At 41.0% G+C, this 18,106-nt stretch overlaps 1 protein-coding gene and 1 pseudogene across 1 annotated transcript in view; both read left to right on the top strand.

Annotated features, from left to right (window-relative positions):
• The window catches only part of Heatr5a (HEAT repeat containing 5A), a gene marked incomplete at its 5' end in the record, with an annotated part of 82,101 nt that overhangs the window by 1,144 nt on the left and 62,851 nt on the right, over positions 1-18,106 (top strand). The window contains 4 exons of the mRNA XM_029566290.1: positions 5,485-5,594; positions 13,356-13,519; positions 13,611-13,786; positions 17,658-17,763. Of these exons, the coding sequence (XP_029422150.1) occupies positions 5,485-5,594; positions 13,356-13,519; positions 13,611-13,786; positions 17,658-17,763 (556 nt within the window). The remainder of the gene's footprint in view (positions 1-5,484; positions 5,595-13,355; positions 13,520-13,610; positions 13,787-17,657; positions 17,764-18,106) is intronic.
• On the top strand, positions 2,218-3,106 carry LOC103738695 (annotated as a pseudogene).

The following is an 18,106-nucleotide window of genomic DNA, read 5'->3' as shown; positions in this document are numbered from 1 at the left end:
AAGCAATGCAGCTTATATTTACTTATTTTTGAGAGAGAGAGAGAGAGAGAGAGAGAGAGAGAGAGAGAGAGGCAAAAAAGAGAGAGTCACTGTGTCTCCCTGGGTAATCTGGAAGTCCCTGTTTAGGTCAGATTGATCTTCAGCTCATAGAGATCCACCTGCCTCTGTTCCCTGAGTGCTGGGATTAAAGGTGTGTGCAACCAAGCCCTGCCAATTGGCATGTTTTGACTGGTAGCTTTTGAATGCTGTTAAATCCTATGATTTTGATGTAGTTACTATTTGTTGCCATGTTTTCACGTAAGTGCAATGGTTGCTTTCCTTAGAATTCTATGAGCCTAGCCAGGCTTTGAAATAATTTTCTTCATCTTCTGTCATCTTTTCCATATACACCATGCTTTGCTTTTTATGTTCCCTTTTTACTTTACTGAGGCAGGATCTCACTCTTGAACCCAGACATCTTTGGAACTCCTAGTCCTTCTGTCTTCCATCTCCACAGTCTTGAGAACTTGGATTACAGGCATGTAATAACATACCAAGTTGCTTCTTTCTTCCCAAATCTAGAGACACATGCAGGGCTTTGTTCTATTACATGGAGACCCACAAAGGAGAAAAGCATGATGGAATCTAGAAACAACACTGTTATGGCACATCCAATGGAGAGACTACACAGTCTTCCAAAAACCATTTCTAAACTAAACTGCTAGACCAGAGTATGTGTGACGTTTCTGGTAGACCACAAGTGGCCAAGAAACACATTTCTGTGTTACTCCTCTCTTTCCATCATTTTATATACTTGTAATTTTACTGTCCCTATAGAAAAAGAACTCATGTAAATGGTAATTTTGGAATTTGTATCTATTACCCTTAATATTGAGTATTTATCAGAGAGTGGTTATGAATTCTCAAGGTAGAGATCACATATGTTAACTCGTTTTTATGATCAGATCAGTGCTCAATACATTTGAGTTGATTTGAAAGTGTAATAGGTAGCTTGATAGAAGAGAACTGATTTCATAAGGATTCTGTGAAAGTACGTGATGGATGTGTTTTCTAGTATTTTCTAGTATTTCTAGTATCCTAGCAGACCTGCTTGTATTGTTCACTTTTGCATTGTTATCATGCCATTTACTTTCAATTCACTATTAAAATTACCTTTTGGGGCTGGAGAAGTAGCTCATTCATTGAGTAGGGCTTAGTAGCCAGCACTATAAAACAAATACTTCTGAAGGCCATTGTCGATTCATTCCTTGAATTTACTATAAATTTAGACATTTTTGTGACAAGATACCCTGGGTGACTTAATTTTTTATTTTTATGTGTATGCGTGTATTGCGTGCATGTGTGTAAGTGCACCCATATCATGCAATGCCCACAGAGGACAGAAGAGGCTGCCGGATCCCCTGGAACTGGAGTTATGGACAGTTGTCAGCTGCCATGTGGGTGCTGGGATTCGAGCCCCGGTCTTTTGCAAGAACAGCCAGTGTTCTTAACCGCTGAACCATCTCTCCAGCCCTCAGAATTTCGTACAATATATTTTGATCATATTCAGATCTCCTCCCCCCTCTACTTCCACCTTTACTACCCCCCACTTCATTTCCTCTGTTATTGTCTTTTTTTTAAGGCCTATCAAGTCTGATCTGTGTTTCCTAAAGCTCTTGGTGTGGGTCTATCCTTTGGAGTCTGGTCAACCTACCAGGCATCATGCCAGTAAGGAACACTGACTCTCCCTCTCCCAGAATCTACAAGTTGCCTATAGATCCTCAACTAGAACTGGGCCTTCCTACCCACCTCCCCATCCATGCTGGGTCCTGGTCAGGCTTGGGTTTGCACAGATCTTGTGTGTGCTGTCATAAGCATCTTATGTGCAACTGCCCTGTGATGTCCAGACAACACAGTTTCCCTGTATTCATCTTCCCAGGGTTTATTGTTGTAGTTATTAAATAAGTGCTGTGTGGTAGATATGTTCTGTTTATTGTTGCTATATAATGTAACTGATCTTAACAGCTACCTTGTTAAATCCCTCTATATTGAAAATTTGTGCCGGGCCTAGTGCACACGCCTTTAATCCCAGCACCAGGGAGGCAGAGGCAGGTGGATCTCTGTGAGTTCAAGGCCAGCCTGATCTACATAGTGAGTTCCAGGACAGCTGGGGCTACAGGGAGACCCTGTCTCAAAAAGACCAAAAAAAAAAAAAATTGTGGGCAGGGGGTGGGGCCGTGCTGCAGGGAGACTGGGCCGTGACCCTGGCCAAGGCCACGGCCTCCTGCTCCGTGTGGCCCTGTGGCTCCACCTCGGCCATGATGACCCACAGCTTCCAAAGGAGCCACCAGGACTTCTCCTTCAGGCCCTGGAAGCTGACAGCCGCCAAGACCCACGTCTTGAGGTCAGCGGATGTGGAGAAGTTAGCTGCTGAATTGCATATGCCATCTTTCCCTGAAATGATGTTTGGAGACGTTTTAAGGATCCAGCATGGCTCTGGCTTTGGAATTGAGTGCAGTGCTACAGATGCACTGAGATGTGTAAACAACTATGAAGGAATGCTTCAAGTGGCTTGTGCTGAAGAGTGGCAGGAAAGTAGGACGGAAGGTGAACACTCCAAACAAGTTATCAAACCATGTGACCGGACCTGTCAGCACGTTGTGAAGGAACAGTCCTGGGAGACTCTCTTAAGTTGAAGGTTGTACCTGCAACGGATCACGTAGATACAGAGAAATTGAAAGCCAGAAGACAGATTAAATTTTTTGAAGAAGTTCTGTTTGAAGATGAACCACATGGTCATGGAGTTTCCACACTGAGTGTGAAAATTAGAGTAATGCCTTCAAGTTTTTTCCTGCTGTTGCAGTTCTTGAGAATTGATGGGGTGCTTATCAGAATGAATGATACGAGCCTCTATCACGAGGCCGACAAGACCTACATGTTATGAAAATATATGTCACGAGAGAGCAAAATTGCTAATTTAATGCACATTCCACTGTCCCTCTTCACGGAACCTAATGAAATACCACAATACTTACCAATCAAGGAGGCAGTTTGTAAGAAGCTAGTATTTCCAGAAAGAATTGATCCGAACCCTGCAGACTCACAAGAAAGTACACCTGCAGAGTAGAAAGTGGTACAACTCCTTGCTGTGGAATTTGACAACATCTTGGCCATTCCTAGGGGATATTTTTATTATTAATTTCCTTATGTGCAGATTTTCTGTAGCCTTAAAGGAAAATAAAAATAAAAGATTGTTCCAAGCAGGTTCCATTCAACTGCTATTTTTACTGTCTGCCTTTAAATTCATACTCCAGATTACATGCTCTGGAGGTACATTTGGATTCCTGAGTAATCAGCCACAGTGATGTATGTGTCTCAGCAGTGGCCGTGATCCACTTCCATCATGATGCACTGCCTTCTACTGTGAAGAGGCTAATTTGTAAATTGTCACTGAATCCCGATGCCGAGTGACTCTCATGGGATTCTTGGTCCTGCACATTGATGGACAGTGCTCGATCTTTGCTTTGGGCTTTCTGGTGTTTATTCACACTTCTGAAGACTTGTGACTTGTTGCCTAGGAAATTCATATTGTAAGACATTCATTAGTTGGAGTTTCTGGACAATATCATATTGTGTGTGTATTTATACACACATGTATTTTTATTTATTTATTTATTTTTTGGTCTTTTTGAGACAGGGTCTCCCTGTAGCCACAGCTGTCCTGGAACTCACTGTGTAGACAAGGCTGGCCTTGAACTCACAGAGATCCGCCTGCCTCTGCCTCCCGAGTGCTGGGATTAAAGGCGTGCGCCAGCACGACTGGCTCACACATGTATTTTTAAAACTTGTTAACCTACATGTCTTGGTTCCTGATCAATGTTAGCTTATTTGTTTTGATAATTCATTGTTAAAAGCTGTAGAAAATTAAAAGAATTGCCTTTTGTTGTTTAAAAAGAAAAAAAAAAGGCAGGAGGTGGATGGGTTTCAGTGGGGTCAGTATATCTCTGAAGATTTTATTAGTTTATTCCTGTGAGGAATATCAAGAAAATGTGTATTTAACCATTGCTAAATATGACATACACCATTTTATATTTATTTGTTCCAAGTGTCTTTTGTAAGAGAAGAATAAATAATAAGGAATTATGGATCCAAAAAAAATTAATTTGCATGGCTGGGAAGAAGGCTCGGTGGGTAAAGCACTTGCAGTGCAAGCTTGAGAACTAGAATATGGATCCCCTGAACCCCTAAAGCTGGCCAGGCATGTTGCTACCTGTAATCCAAACACTCAGGAGGCAGACAGGATTCCTGGAGCAAGCTGGTTGGTTAGATTAGCTGGAATTGGTGAGTTCTCGGTTCAGCAAGAGACCCTACCTCAGTCAAGTAGAGAGGGATCCAAGAAGACATTCAGTGTCATGTTCCATCCTCCACATGCACATGTACATACATGCATGTGTGCACACCCCCATATGTGAACACATGAACACGCAAATTGTAGATCTGAATGTTTCCCTCCCAGTACTTACATATTCATAATCCGTCTGTCCTTAAGTACTCATTAGTGATATACGTGCGTTTTGCAGCTGTGTATAAGCAGGATGCAGTGGAGCACACCTATAATCCCAGCACTTGGGAGACAAAGTGATCATCACAAATTCAAGACCAGGCTGGGCTACATAGAGAGTTATAGGTCATCATGGGCTACATAGTTGAGACTCTGTCTGAAAATAAATATACAAACAAAAGTACACAGAATATGAATGGAATAGTTTCCGTATCTTAGCTGTAATTCTCTGACCTGACTGTAAAGAAACACAAAAATGCATGAATTTGTTCTTAGTTTCCACAAATAAAAAATTCTACGTAGGTTTTAGAAATGTTTTCTGTGGAGATTATCAAGCTAAAAGGTATAAAATGGAACCAGTGTTTTATTTTACTTTATTTATTGAGGTAATTATCTAGAATTTGGGGTTTTGGCAAATACCAAGTTACAAATTTTGGAATTTTGTACTAAGAGCTTAAGGTTTCAGATATAATATTGTGACCTTTGAGATGAAAATGGCTATACAATTTTCAGTTTTTATGCTCCATTTTAGGAAGTATGACAGAAAATTTTTATTACTTGTTTGATTGTTTTTGTTTTTGTTTGTTTTTTTAGTGCTAGGAATCAAACCCAGTACTCATTTATACTAGGGAGGTCTCTACCGCTGAACTACATCCCCAGATCACTTACACCTTATGGTCACAACTTATTGGTGGCTCATGCCCTTAGTCCCAGCAGAGGCAGGTAGATCCCTGTGAGTTCGAGGCCAGCCTGGTCTACATAGCAAGTTCCAAGCTAGCTGGGATTACAGGGAGACCCTGTCTCAAAAAGACCAAAATAAATAAATAAATAAACAAAGCAAACATAAATTAGCACTAATGTTAATTTATACTTATATGTCAACCTGTTCCATGTTTGTACATTTTCATATAATGCTTAAGATATACTTTTTCTTCTATTTTAAGGCTTTCTTCAATATTAAAAACATATGGAAGTCCTTTGAAAACACCATCAGTAGTTTATAGACAAAGGCTTTATGAACTGCTGGTTTTATTACCTCCTGAAACTTATAAAGGTATGTGACTTAGACCAAAATGTTTAGTTGCTTTAGATATTGACTAGATCAATATCTTGGAATCAATAATTGCTTGTTAAACACTTGACTGAATAAATAATGGCAATTATTTAGTACCTTATTTTTTAGAGGTGTAGAGTCCTGTCTTAATCCCTGTACTCAGAAAGCAGAGGCAGGTGGAACTCTGAATTCCATGCCAAACTGGTCTATATAGTGATAGTTTCAAGCCAGCTAGGCCCCAAGAGCAGTGAGACTCTGCCTTCAAAAATATTTTTTTAACTCACAGTCCACTATTTTATACTATATAACATGTATTTTTAGACACTTACTAGGTACAAGAAACAACTTTGGATTAGTGTAATTAGTGTAATTCTGCACTTGAAAAGATTAATTTTTCTTTTTTTTGAGACAGTTTCATGTAGCCCAAGCTGGCCTTAGACTTTTTATGTGTCTGAGGATAGCCTTGAACTCCTGATCCTCCTGCCTCTGCTGTAATCTTGAGTGCAGGGATTGCAGGTGTGCCATTGTGCCTCGTATAAAATACGGGTTTAAGAAAATGCATTGTTCCTCTAACTGAATAAGATGTTTATTCTAGGAGTTGAAAATTGAGATATGTCTTCTCTTTTAATATTTGAGCCATGCTAAGTCAAATGTCACTTCGTATATTTCTTACGAAACTACATTTTTTGCTTATATGTTTCTGAAAATTGAACTAGTATAACCTATACCATACATATTCATTTAACTTCTATTGTGGCTTTTGTAGCCATGTGAATAATATTGTTCCAGACTCTTTTTGGTTTGTGGATGTGCCCAGAAAAGTGTTAACTATCACCGCAGGTACCTATCCTCGGAAAGAGCTGCAAACTATTAATACACTGGATTTTTCAGAAGCTCTCAATTGAGTCATTTTCTATTTTAGACACTGTTCTAAAAATAGTATGTAACATTTGTTTCACTTAGGACAAATCGCCAATCTAGGTACAGTTTCCTGTCTTGATAAAGGCTTAGAGAGTCCTTAAGTGAAATCAGAAACATATATCCAGTAAACAGTGGGACCAAGATTAAACATAAATTTATTAGCTGGGCATAGTGGTGCACATAGGATTAGAAAGATTGAATTCAGGGACTGGAGAGATGGCTCAGCAGTTAAGAGCACTGACTGTTCTTGCAGAAGACCCGGGTTCGAATCCCAGCACCCACATGGCAGCTAACAACTGTCCATAACTCCAGTTCCAGGGGATCCGACAGCCTCTTCTGTCCTCCGTGGGCATTGCATGACGGGTGCAGTTACCTACGTGCAGGCAATACACCCATGCACATAAAATAAAAATAATAAATAAAATTTTAAAATAAAAAAAAAAAAGATTGAGTTCAAGGCCAGCCTGGACTCATGCGGACACTGTCCCAAAAGAAAAAATCAAAACAAATAAAGTTTGTGGTGGGGTGTGATGGCACAAACCTTTATTCCAAGCATTCTAGAGACAGAGACCGGCAGATCTCTGTGAGTTCAAGGCCAACCTGGTGTACATAGTTAATTCCAGGCTAGCCAGGGCTACATAGATCCTGTCTCAAAAAAAAAAAAGGGAAGCAAAGTCAGGGGCAGGCGAGATGACTCACTGGGTGAAGGTGCTTTGTTGCCTAAAAACCTGAGTTTTGATACATTGTGGAAGGAGAGAACCAGTTCCCACAAGTTGTCCTCTGACCTCTACATGTGCCATGACTTGTGCATCGTCCCTTACCTAATAAATAAAGCAAATGTAATAAAAAATTTCGAAAGAAACAAAGTCAGGATTTACTATGAATTTTTTAAACAAATTCTAAATGTATCCTCTACTTTTTTTTTTTTTTTTTTTTGGTCTTTTTGAGACAGGGTCTCCCTGTAGCCCCAGCTGTCCTGGAACTCACTATGTAGACCAGGCTGGCCTTGAACTCACAGAGATCCACCTGCTTCTGCCTCCCAAGTGCTGAGATTAAAGGCGTGTGCCACCATGCCTGAATCCTCTGCCTTTTTGAAGTATATGTATTTTTCTAACATGAATTAAGGAAAAAATAATTTTTATTTATTGTTTTAAAATATTTTAGCAATTTTTGTTTCATGTATATGAATATATTACCGACATGTGTGTAAATACAATGGTGTCCTGTAGTACCTGAGGAGGTCAGAAGAGGGCATCAGATTCCCCTGGAACTGCAGTTACAGATGGTTGTTAGATACCATGTTGGTGCTGGGAAGTGAACCCTGGTCCTGTACGAAAGCAGCCAGTGCTCTTAACTGCTGCCCCAAGAAAAATTATTTTTAGAAAAATTATGACAGTATTTTTGTTTCAATAAAAAATAAGAATATGCTCAGTATACCATAGATTTACATAAAATGGCCTTGTGTAATCTTTATAATAACTTTAAATGACCTCATGGAAAGAAAGGAATTTGAATGCCAGATGGAGTGAGTGGGAGACCTTGAGCAGTGTACCTGAGCTTTTTCAGATTTGCTTTTCTCAGTCTGACACAGTAATTATAAATGTGAGGGCGTTGTGAGGGGTAGAAAGCACAGGTGCGGAGTGGCTGGCAGTAGCTCCTTGTAGTTGTGTGGTTGAGGGGTTTCCTTTTCTTTGCATTGTTTTCTTAGATAGATGCGAAGGAAAAGCTGATGTGTAGCTGTTCTGCCGCACGGCTGCCCTTTGGGCACGAGCTCGGTGTTTGTCGTGCTAGCCTGGCATAGGGCAGATGTACGAAGCTCATTCAAAGGGGATAAACGTGAATTCTTAAGCTCGAGTTACCCAGCTGAACCCAGTTCAACCAGGTGTTGTTTGAGGAGAAAAATGGATGTGTTTATTACTCCACTGTTCTGCCTGTTACAGGTTTTTCTTTGTACTTTAACAATGAAATTGGGGTTATAGCAGTAATAATAATAATTTGCTATTTTTTCCAACTTTGCAACCATGCCAATACAAGTTTTTATTTATCTTAAGTACTTTTCCATTTAAGAAAAAAAGTTCTACTTAACACATTTGTTTAATCCCTGTAGAGCAAAATAGCTCATTGATAAAGTGATTAATAAACATGTGTGAGGCCCTGGATTCAGTCTCCAGTGTCACAATAAAACTATAGGGGTATGTCTTGAGATCGTTCAGGCAGTAAATTATTTGCCATGCAAGCACATGGACCTAAGTTTGGATCCCCATGTAAAAAGCCAGGCACAGCAGGGTGCATCTTTAATCCTGGTGCTGGGTCTGTAGAGACAGGTGAGTTTCTAGAGCTTGGTGGCCAGCCAGCTTTGCTGAATCAAAGAGCTCTAGGTTCAGTGAAAGACCCTGTCTCAAAATATAATGTAAAGAGGGGCTGGAGAGTTGACTCAGCTGTTAAGAGCACTGGCTGCTCTTACAGAGGATCCACGTTCAGTTCCCAGAACCCATATTGCAGCCAACCATTGTCCTAATGCAGTTTAAATTAGGACTAATTCCAGTTCCAGGGAATCTGATGCCCTCTTCTGATGTCTAAGAGTATTGCACAATATAGGTGCATTTACAGACATGTAGGCACTACATCATACAGCTAAAAGTAATAATAAAATATTTTTAAAATAATATGGAGAGCAGTTGTGGTAGATACCAGATGTTTACCTCTGGACTACACACACACACACACACACACACACACACACACTCCCATTGGCTTTCTAAATAACATGGCTCATAGTGCAAAAAATAACCTATAGGAATGCCTGAATATTTAACACAAAAAGAAATAGTAGTCTTAAATGTATCTAAACTTACATAATTTGGAGGTTAGGATTAACAAAATAGGCTTAAAGTTCTGATTTATCTGTTGTTTCAACACACCGGCAATACATATAAGGGGCCAGGTGTGATGGCTCACGCCTTTAATCCCAACACTCAGGAGGCAGAGGCAGGCAGATCTCTGTGAGTTCAAGGCCAGCCTGGTCTACATAGTAAGTTCCAGTCCAGCTGGGGCTACCGGGACACCCTGTCTCAAAAAAGACCTAAGAAAAGGGGGGCTGGAGAGATGGCTTAACAGTTAAGAGCACTGACTGCTCTTGCAGAGGATCTAGATTTGATTCCTAGCACCCACATGGTGGCTACGAACCATCCTTAACTCCAGTTCCAGGGGAATCCGAAGACCTCTTCTGACCTCCGTGGCATTGCAGGACACAGGGTGCACTCACATACATGTAGGCAAAACACTCATACACATAAAATAAAAATAATAAAATATTTTTTTAAAAAAGACATGCAAGAAATTGCTTATCTTAAAGAGTGACTTAAATCAGCAGGCATGGTGGTTAATGCCTGTAATCTCCAGGACTGTAATCCCAGCATTCCTAAAGCTGAGGTAGGAGTATCTCTCGAATTCAAGGCCAGCCTGAGCTACAGAGTAAGATCCTGTATCAAAACAAAAAGAGTGACTTTGCTTCCTCAAGGTTGTGGATTAAAATTTGAGTTCTTGGTTTTTATTTACTATCTTAGGTTTGGTGTGGCTATCATTTCAAAATATTTTCATATTCTCTGCACCAAAAATAGTTCCCCATTACCGCTAGAAAGTTAGTGAAAAATTTCTACAACAAAAGCTTATTTACATTTCAAAATCCTTCAGTACTTTTTCCAGTGACAGTTATGCAAGGAGTCAGTTTAACTGAGAAATATTTTCCACTATTTTCACACTTAGCTGTATGACCAAAAATACTTCGCATATTGTACTGACAACAAAATTATTACTGTCACGTGCTGGTAACCCAGCTTACCAACGTTTCTTTGAGCACCTGTACTTTTCCTAGGTTAGCAGTCACTGATCCCTGTGCACCTCTGCAGTTCCTGCCTGTCATCTCTGTCTGAGTGTAACAGTCCCTTCACGTTATCGTTATACACTGTACACCAGATTTTACAGCTTCTCCGAAGGAAGAGTAAAGTATAATTAAACAGTTTTCTCGGCCAGGCTTAGTGGCCGATTCAAGATACTCAGGGAACTGAGTCAGGAGGATCTGAGTTTACAGCCTGCTTGGGTTACAGATTGCAGTCATTGCCAGTCTGAGTAATACCCTGAGACTATCTCAAAATAGAATACAATGAAAAGAGGGCAGAGGCTCAAGTGGTAGAAGGCTTGCTTGGAATATGCAAGACCCTGGGTTTAGTTCCCGGCACTGCAAAGCAAACAAGCAAAAATTCTCTGTTGCATCTTAAATGTGGCTTGAACACGTGAGTAATTGAGTACAGTGATGAAAAAACTCATGTTCTGGAGCCCGCTGCCCAGGTCGCGTTTTAATCTGACGGCTCTGTAACTGCATTGCAATCTCTAACCAGTAACAAACATTCCTGTTTGCTCATCTGTAGAGTTGATGTCATGGGATCTCTTAGGAGAGCTCTTCTATAAATTGATTGGTACATTTCACAACACCTGTCGTCTATTAATAAATATTTGTGTTTACTAGTGTTAGGGCTACTGATGATTTAAAAAGGAGACGACAGCAAACACTGCTTCCTGACTCGCCCTTCCTACCATTTCTGAGAGCTAGACATCAGCCCCAGTCCTCATTTCATCCTGACCTCAGTGGTCAAAGAAAAACGTGCAAAAGGGAATGTTTCCCTAAGGCTTTTTAGTCTTCATTCCTGCTGCAATTACATTACAAACTGGCAAAAGCCATTTAAGGTCTGTGTAGGTAAAGCTTTGCATGAAGTGCTGGGAAGATGGCTCAGTGGGTTCAAGATGCTTGTCGTCAAGCTTAATGACCTGAGTCTGATCCCCAAAACCTACATGATGAAAGGAGACAGACCTCCACAAGTTATCTTCTGACCCCACAGGTACCTGCCTGTATGAAAAACACAAAGGCAGACAGATAGACAAAAACACTAAAAATTGGCCAGGCATGGTGGCACACCTTTAATCCCAAAACTAGGGAGGCAGAGGCAGGCAGATCTCTGTGAGATTGAGGCCAGGCTAGTCTTCATTAGTGGTTTTCAGGCCAGCTGGGACAATAGGGAGACCCTGTCTCAAAAAAAAAAAATTGTGCTGATAATCCATTAAAAATTAGGATAAAGCATTTTTGAGGTGGTAATTTGGAACAATGTTATAAATGGAGCACTTTTTCAAAACAGAAGTACATGAGGAGACAGGCCTGTGTTTCTCATATGTATGGAAGAGCACGGTTCTGCCCGTGAACAGTATCACCAACATGTACCTGTCTCTAGATCCCGCCACCCACTTCCAAAAAATAAAAAAGATGGTAGAGGAAAAAATTAAATTGTACCAGAGTGCTGTTATCAAAATCTAGACCATAGAAAGTTCTACAGAACAAATAACGTTTATTCAGATGATTTGCAAGGAAGAAAACAGAGGGAGAATATTCGATTCAAAGAGACTTAAGATGCATCAACCAGTTGCATCATGTAGACCTTACCGTTCCAAATTCAAACAGAAGCAAAGCCTGGTGTTTATGAACAGTTGGAAATTTGGATACTGAGTAGATATTTGATATTTAGTAATGTTTTTAAAACATGAAATTATGATGGTGAGATTATATTTAAGTAAAATATCCTTAACTATAGTTAAAATGCATTTGTGGGGCTGCACAGATGACTCAGCAGTTAAGAACACTGGATGCTCTTGCGGAAGACCCAAGTTCAGTTCCTAACACCCACATGGCAGCTAACAACCATCTGTAACTCCAGTTCCAACACACCCTTCTGTCCTCAGGCACTGCACAACATGGGTGCACTTGCATGCATGCAGGCATAACACTCATACACATTAAATAATAAATAAATTAAATAAATAATACATTTGTGGGTGAAGTGAGCCACAATTTTGGGTCACTTCAAAATAGCATGAAGGATGATGGGCTGTCTGTGAAATGGGATTGTTCCCGCTGCTTCCAGAACAGTGCTAAGCACATGCTGGCTGCAGAGACAGGGTTGTGATACCAACGTCTCCTTCTGATGTTGGAGGTTTTCCATGATGCATGTATAATATTTTCAGTCTCTGCTTTTTTTTTTTTTTTTTTGGTCTTTTTGAGACAGGGTCTCCCTGCAGCCCCAGCTGTCCTAGAACTCACTATGTAGATCAGGCTGGCCTTGAACTCACAGAGATCTGCCTGTCTCTGCCTCCTGAGTGCTGGGATTAAAGGCGTGCCTACCACACCCGGCAGTCTGCTTTTTTAAAACCAATTTTTTCCAACACTGTCTGCCTTCCTGTTTCTTTCTTTTGAGATTGTGGTATGCTGTCCAGGCAGGCTTCCAGCCAGGTCCTGTGACAGCCTCCTGAGCAGGTAGAACTATTCAGGAGTGTGGCACCTAGCCAGGCTAATCTTTACCCCTGGTGCTAGTGATTGAACTGGTGCCTCAGGCATACTGGGCAAGTTTCATACTACTGGACTTCCTGCCCAGCCTGGTTGTTTTCTTAACAAAAAAGAACACACAATTTATTACGTGCTCAAGATACGAGAGTATTGTACTCGTCTACTTTTGTACTTCATGTGATTTTATTTTAAACAGTGGTAACTTTAGTTAGTATTGTATACAGTTAATGTCATTTCACTGTCCGTTCTTAGCTTTGGGAGTAGTGGACACGTAGCTGAGGCATTCATTTGTAGAGGATTTTCTACAATGAGAAATACAGTCTTTGGCACTGACATATTCAAGTTGGCCAGTGTGGATTAAAGCTCAACATGAGCTTTTCTTTAATCCCATACTCTAGCCAGTTAAACGCTAATAGTAAACTGCTAATTGCTCTTTTTCTCTGACTCAACAGAGAACCTCTGTGCCGTCCTCAAAGAGCTGGCTGCTGAACTGACTGCCCCCGATTCCCAGGCAGCAGCGTCCACGTGTTTACTTCCACCCCTCTGTCACCCTGATGATCTCTTCATATTAAGTCCTTTGCTGCAAGAGACCGACCATAGGTTTATTGAAGAACAGGTGTGGTGGTACAGTCACTGTGAAGCAAATCTCGGGTAGATTCAATCTTGAGTGACTTTTAAAACCTCATGTACATTTGTTTTCTATTTAGCTCTTGCTTGGTAATGGCATTGCCTGTGGAAGTCTGGAATATGACCCTTACTCTATTTATGAGACGGACGTAGAGGGAGATTCTGTGCCAAAGCCCCTGCCTCCAGCACTGTCTGTTGGCAGCTCCGCAGCCAAGCTCTTTGGGGTTGTCTGTGCCCATGTGGAGGAAGCTCAGAGGTAAATCTCTTCCATGGTTGCTTATCCTGACGTATTTAACTGCTTTGGTGAATGCACACTTAGAGAACTGGCAGGTGAGAGGGATGCCAGGAAATTACTTCAAACAGTTAAGGGTAAGTGTGTTTTCACACAGCTAATATTGACAAGAAATTAGTAATGCAAGCCAGGCCTGATGGCACCTGCCATAATCCCAGCACACAGGGGGCTGAGGCAGAAAACTGAGTCCAAGGCTAGCCTGATCTACATAGTGAAACTGTCTTAAGTAAATTGAAAGAAAGAAAGACATTATTAAATGCTCTAAAGTAGGTATTGTTGTGGATACGGTACTTTGCCCACAGTAAGCCTATCATCTAGCTCTAATGCAAACGAAGTAAATTTTGACAAAAAAATAATTTATGAACCTACATGTAAGTGCCCCTGTGTCGTGCAAAGTCCAGATGGTTGTTAGCTGCCATACAGGTGCTGGGAATCTAACCCGGGTCCTCTGGAAGAGCAGCCAGTACTTTTAACCATGGAGACATGTCTCCAGTCCCTTATTTATTTTTTCACTTAAACTAGGTCTCATAGGCCTTCTTTGGAAATGTTACAGAACTATTACAAGTTTGGGTTTTAGTCTTACATTTGTACGGATTTCAAATGTTGATTTTGGTGGTTTACCTAAAATGAATTTTGGACCAGAACCAAAAAAGTAATTGGATGAAAATGGGTATGTTTAGCTTGATTGTGAAAATGAGTAAATATAAGATTCCTCCCCCTGGGCTGGAGAGATGGCTCCAGCAGTTGAGAGCACTGATTGCTCTTGCGGAGGACCCGAATTTGATTCCCAACACCCACATGATGGCTGATGACCGTTCATAGCTCCAGTTCCAGGGGACTCCAACGTCCTCTTCTGGCCTTCCTGGCACTGCACAACATGGGTGCACTCACATACATGCAGGCAACACACTTGTACACATAAAACAGTAAATGAATTTTTTTTTAATGTGTATGAGTGTATTGCCTGCATGTATGTGAGTGCACCAGAGTCGTGCCGTGCCGCGAAGGTCAGGAGAGGGCTTCGGAACTGGAGTTAAGGACGGTTCATAGCTGCCATGTGGGTGCTGGGAATCGAACCCATGTCCTCTGTAAGAGTAGTCAGTGCTCTTAACCGCTGAGCCATCTCTCCAACCTGTAAATGAAATATTTTTTAAAAAGATTCCTCCCCCATTGAAAGAACCTAAGACTCATTAATGACTTCTCAGTTAGGATGATAGTTTCTTCATTGATGACTGAGCATAAATCTGTCATGGGATCGAAGTCTGCCATCCCAGAAGGTCCGGTGTCTGAGAAATGAAATGGCTGTACTGGTCAGGAGTTTCCAGACCGCTGCTCTCCTCACTTACTCATCCTTACACCCGTGTCCCCCTTCCCTCCTTCCCTTTTATGCTAGACCACAATGCATTTGAGTTAGGTCACAGCATTTAACCCATCATTTTACCTAGTTATATCTCCTAGTGGGTAGCAGTTAGGTAGAAAATTTACCTTAGTCTTGTCATGAAGATAATTCTTTTTTTATTATTTATATTTTATGTGTATTTTGTGTGTATGTATATTTTGAGTGTATTGCTTGCATGTATGTAAGTGCATCTGTGTCGTGCAAAGCCTGCAGAGCTGAGAAGGTGTCAGGTCCCCTGGACCTGGAGTTATGGATGGTTCTTACCTGCCATTTCGGTGCTGGGATTCAAACTTGGATCCTCTGGAAGAACAACAAATGGTGTTCTTTTTTTTTGGTCTTTTTTTGAGACAGGGTCTCCCTGTAGCCCCAGCTGGCCTGGAACTCACTATGTAGACCAGGCCAGCCTGGAACTCACAGAGATCGTTCTGCCTCTGTCTCTGGAGTGGCAGGATTAAAGGTATGTGCCACTACACCTGGCCAACAAGTGTTCTTAACCCCTGAGCCATCTCTCCAGCCCCATGAATATATTTCTAAAGTAGCTGTGCTGGATGCTTTAGGTGTCAACCTGACACACCTGGGTTGAGGGAGCCTCAGTTTAGGAACTGCCTCTGTTGGACTGGCCTTGTGGCCATGTCTGTGGGGCATCTTCTGGATTGTTGAGTGATGTGGGAGGGCACAACCCACTGTGGGTGGTGCTACCCCTGGGCAGGTGGGCCTGTGTTATATAAGAAAGCAGGCTGAGCAGGGGCTAGGGGAGCAAGCCAGTAAGCAGCGTTCCTCCATGGCCTGTGCTCCAGCTCCTGCCTCCAGGTTCCTGTCCTGAGTTCCTACCTTGACTCCCTCATGAACTGTGACCCCAAATTCGTATTGGTCAGATTATTTTGTCACAGCAAATAAAGGCAAACTAGAACAGTGGTTATTACCATCTTAATTTGAGTTGATTGTATAAAATTGCAGACTGATTTAAACCTCATTCTTTCTGGAAAAATTAGTACATACTAGAAAATTGTTTTTTTGAATATTAAGACAACTATGATTTTCCTATATCTTAGGGCCATAACTTTACAGTTATAGTATATATAGGACATAGAGGCTACAAATAAAATTTGGGAAAATATCTATTGAAATTGAAGCTAATTGAAAAACAATACAAACTTCACTCATTTTTCTTTTTTATTTTATTTATTATTATTATTATTATTATTATTATTATTATTTTGGTCTTTTTGAGACAGTATCTCCCTGTAGCCCCAGCTGTCATGGAACTCACTATGTAGACCAGGCTGGCCTGGAACTCACAGAGATCCGCCTGCCTCTGCCTCCCACCCACCACACCCAGCATGAAATTTTTTTTTAAGTAAAAGCTATTTTTCAGCCGGGCAGGGTGGTGTGGGCCTTCAAACCCAGCACTCCAGAGGCAGAGGAAGGCAGATCTTTGGGCGATACAGGCCAGCCTAGTCTACATAGTGAGTTCCAGGTCCAGACTAGCTTGGGCTACAGGGAGATTCTGTCTCAAGAAAAACAAAAAAAACCTATCAACATAAAGCCCTGACCAGATGGCTCTCTGGGGAACACTTCCCAGCCATAGCACCAGTTATTAGATTGTGTATTCCCGCAGTTACAACTACTGTAGATAATTTTAGAAATATATAAATTATGAGTTTTAAAGCATTAGAGACTATCTTTTTGTTTTTTGAGACAGGGTCTCCCTGTAGTCCCAGCTGACCTGAACTCACTATGTAGATCAGGCTGACCTTGAGAGACTATCTTTTTTAAGAGTTCATTTCAGAGCAGGAGAGATTGTTCAGCAGTTACGAGCAACGGCTACTCTTACAAAGGTTCGGTTCCCAGCACCCACATGGCAGCTAACAACCATCTTAACTCCAGTTCCAGGGGTGCTGATGCCCTCTCCTGGCACTAGGCAGTCATAGTACACTATGACTGATGCTCACAAAACACTCAAACACATAAAGTTAAAAGGAATTAAAGAAAAAAGCATTTATTTTCCCCAGGTTTCAGGGTAAAAACTTTGATACAAGTTATAGGTATCGGAGTATCTGAATTTGCTCAAGGAAACTCTTTAAAAAGTCTTTTTTTTTTTTTTTTTTTGAGGCAGGGTCTGGTGATGCAGCACTGGCTGGCCTGGAGCTCACCCTGTAGACCAGAGATAAGCCTGCCTCTCCTGCCCCAAGAGAGCATTTGTAATTCTTCTCACAAAGTAATGATCCCCCTCTGCTGCTTGAATGACCCATAGTAAGGGTAGTTTCCTGTTGTGTCGTCTTTCCTGACATATTTCAAAGTGTTGAATAACCTGTTTTTCATGTTAGTACTTCTCACAAAATAATGTAACAAAATAAATAGCAGTAGGTGCTCAGCTAACCTTTAGCTTCTCTTACAAATCTTAACTACATTTAAATTTGTTTCTTCTGATTTTAGGGTTCTGACCCTGGAACAGCTTCTGAGCAGCATAAAGCTCACGAAAGGAGCCCGTCAGCACACAGTGCAGGTGCACGTTGTCGCTGCCATTTCTAATTTACTGAAGGTAATTCTATTCTCTCTCTCTCTCTCTCTCTCTCTCTCTCTCTCTCTCTCTCTCTCGTCTGTCTCCCCCCCCTTACTCAGTCTTGGCTGCCACAATCAGACAGAAAGTACAAGGAAACTTTCTACTTGCATCTGTAATGGAAACCGTAGACGCAGACAGTAACTACTTCGGGTCTGTCAAATAGATGCACAATAATTCTATTTTTTTTAATTCAAGTATTTGCTTAATTTTTAAATGTTTTTTTTTTTTTTTTTTTTTTTTTTTTTTTTTTTTTTGAAAAAAGGGCCCTTTTTTTTTTTTTCTTTTTTTTTTTTTTTTTTTTGTGTGGGTTGTTGGGTGGTGT

The sequence above is a fragment of the Nannospalax galili genome, unplaced genomic scaffold (genome assembly GCF_000622305.1).
Source record: "Nannospalax galili isolate Female #2095 unplaced genomic scaffold, S.galili_v1.0 scaffold1619, whole genome shotgun sequence".
Taxonomy (NCBI): Eukaryota; Metazoa; Chordata; class Mammalia; order Rodentia; family Spalacidae; genus Nannospalax; species Nannospalax galili.
The sequence above is the reverse complement of the archived record's forward strand: the minus strand, read 5'-3'. Positions and strand labels throughout refer to the sequence as shown.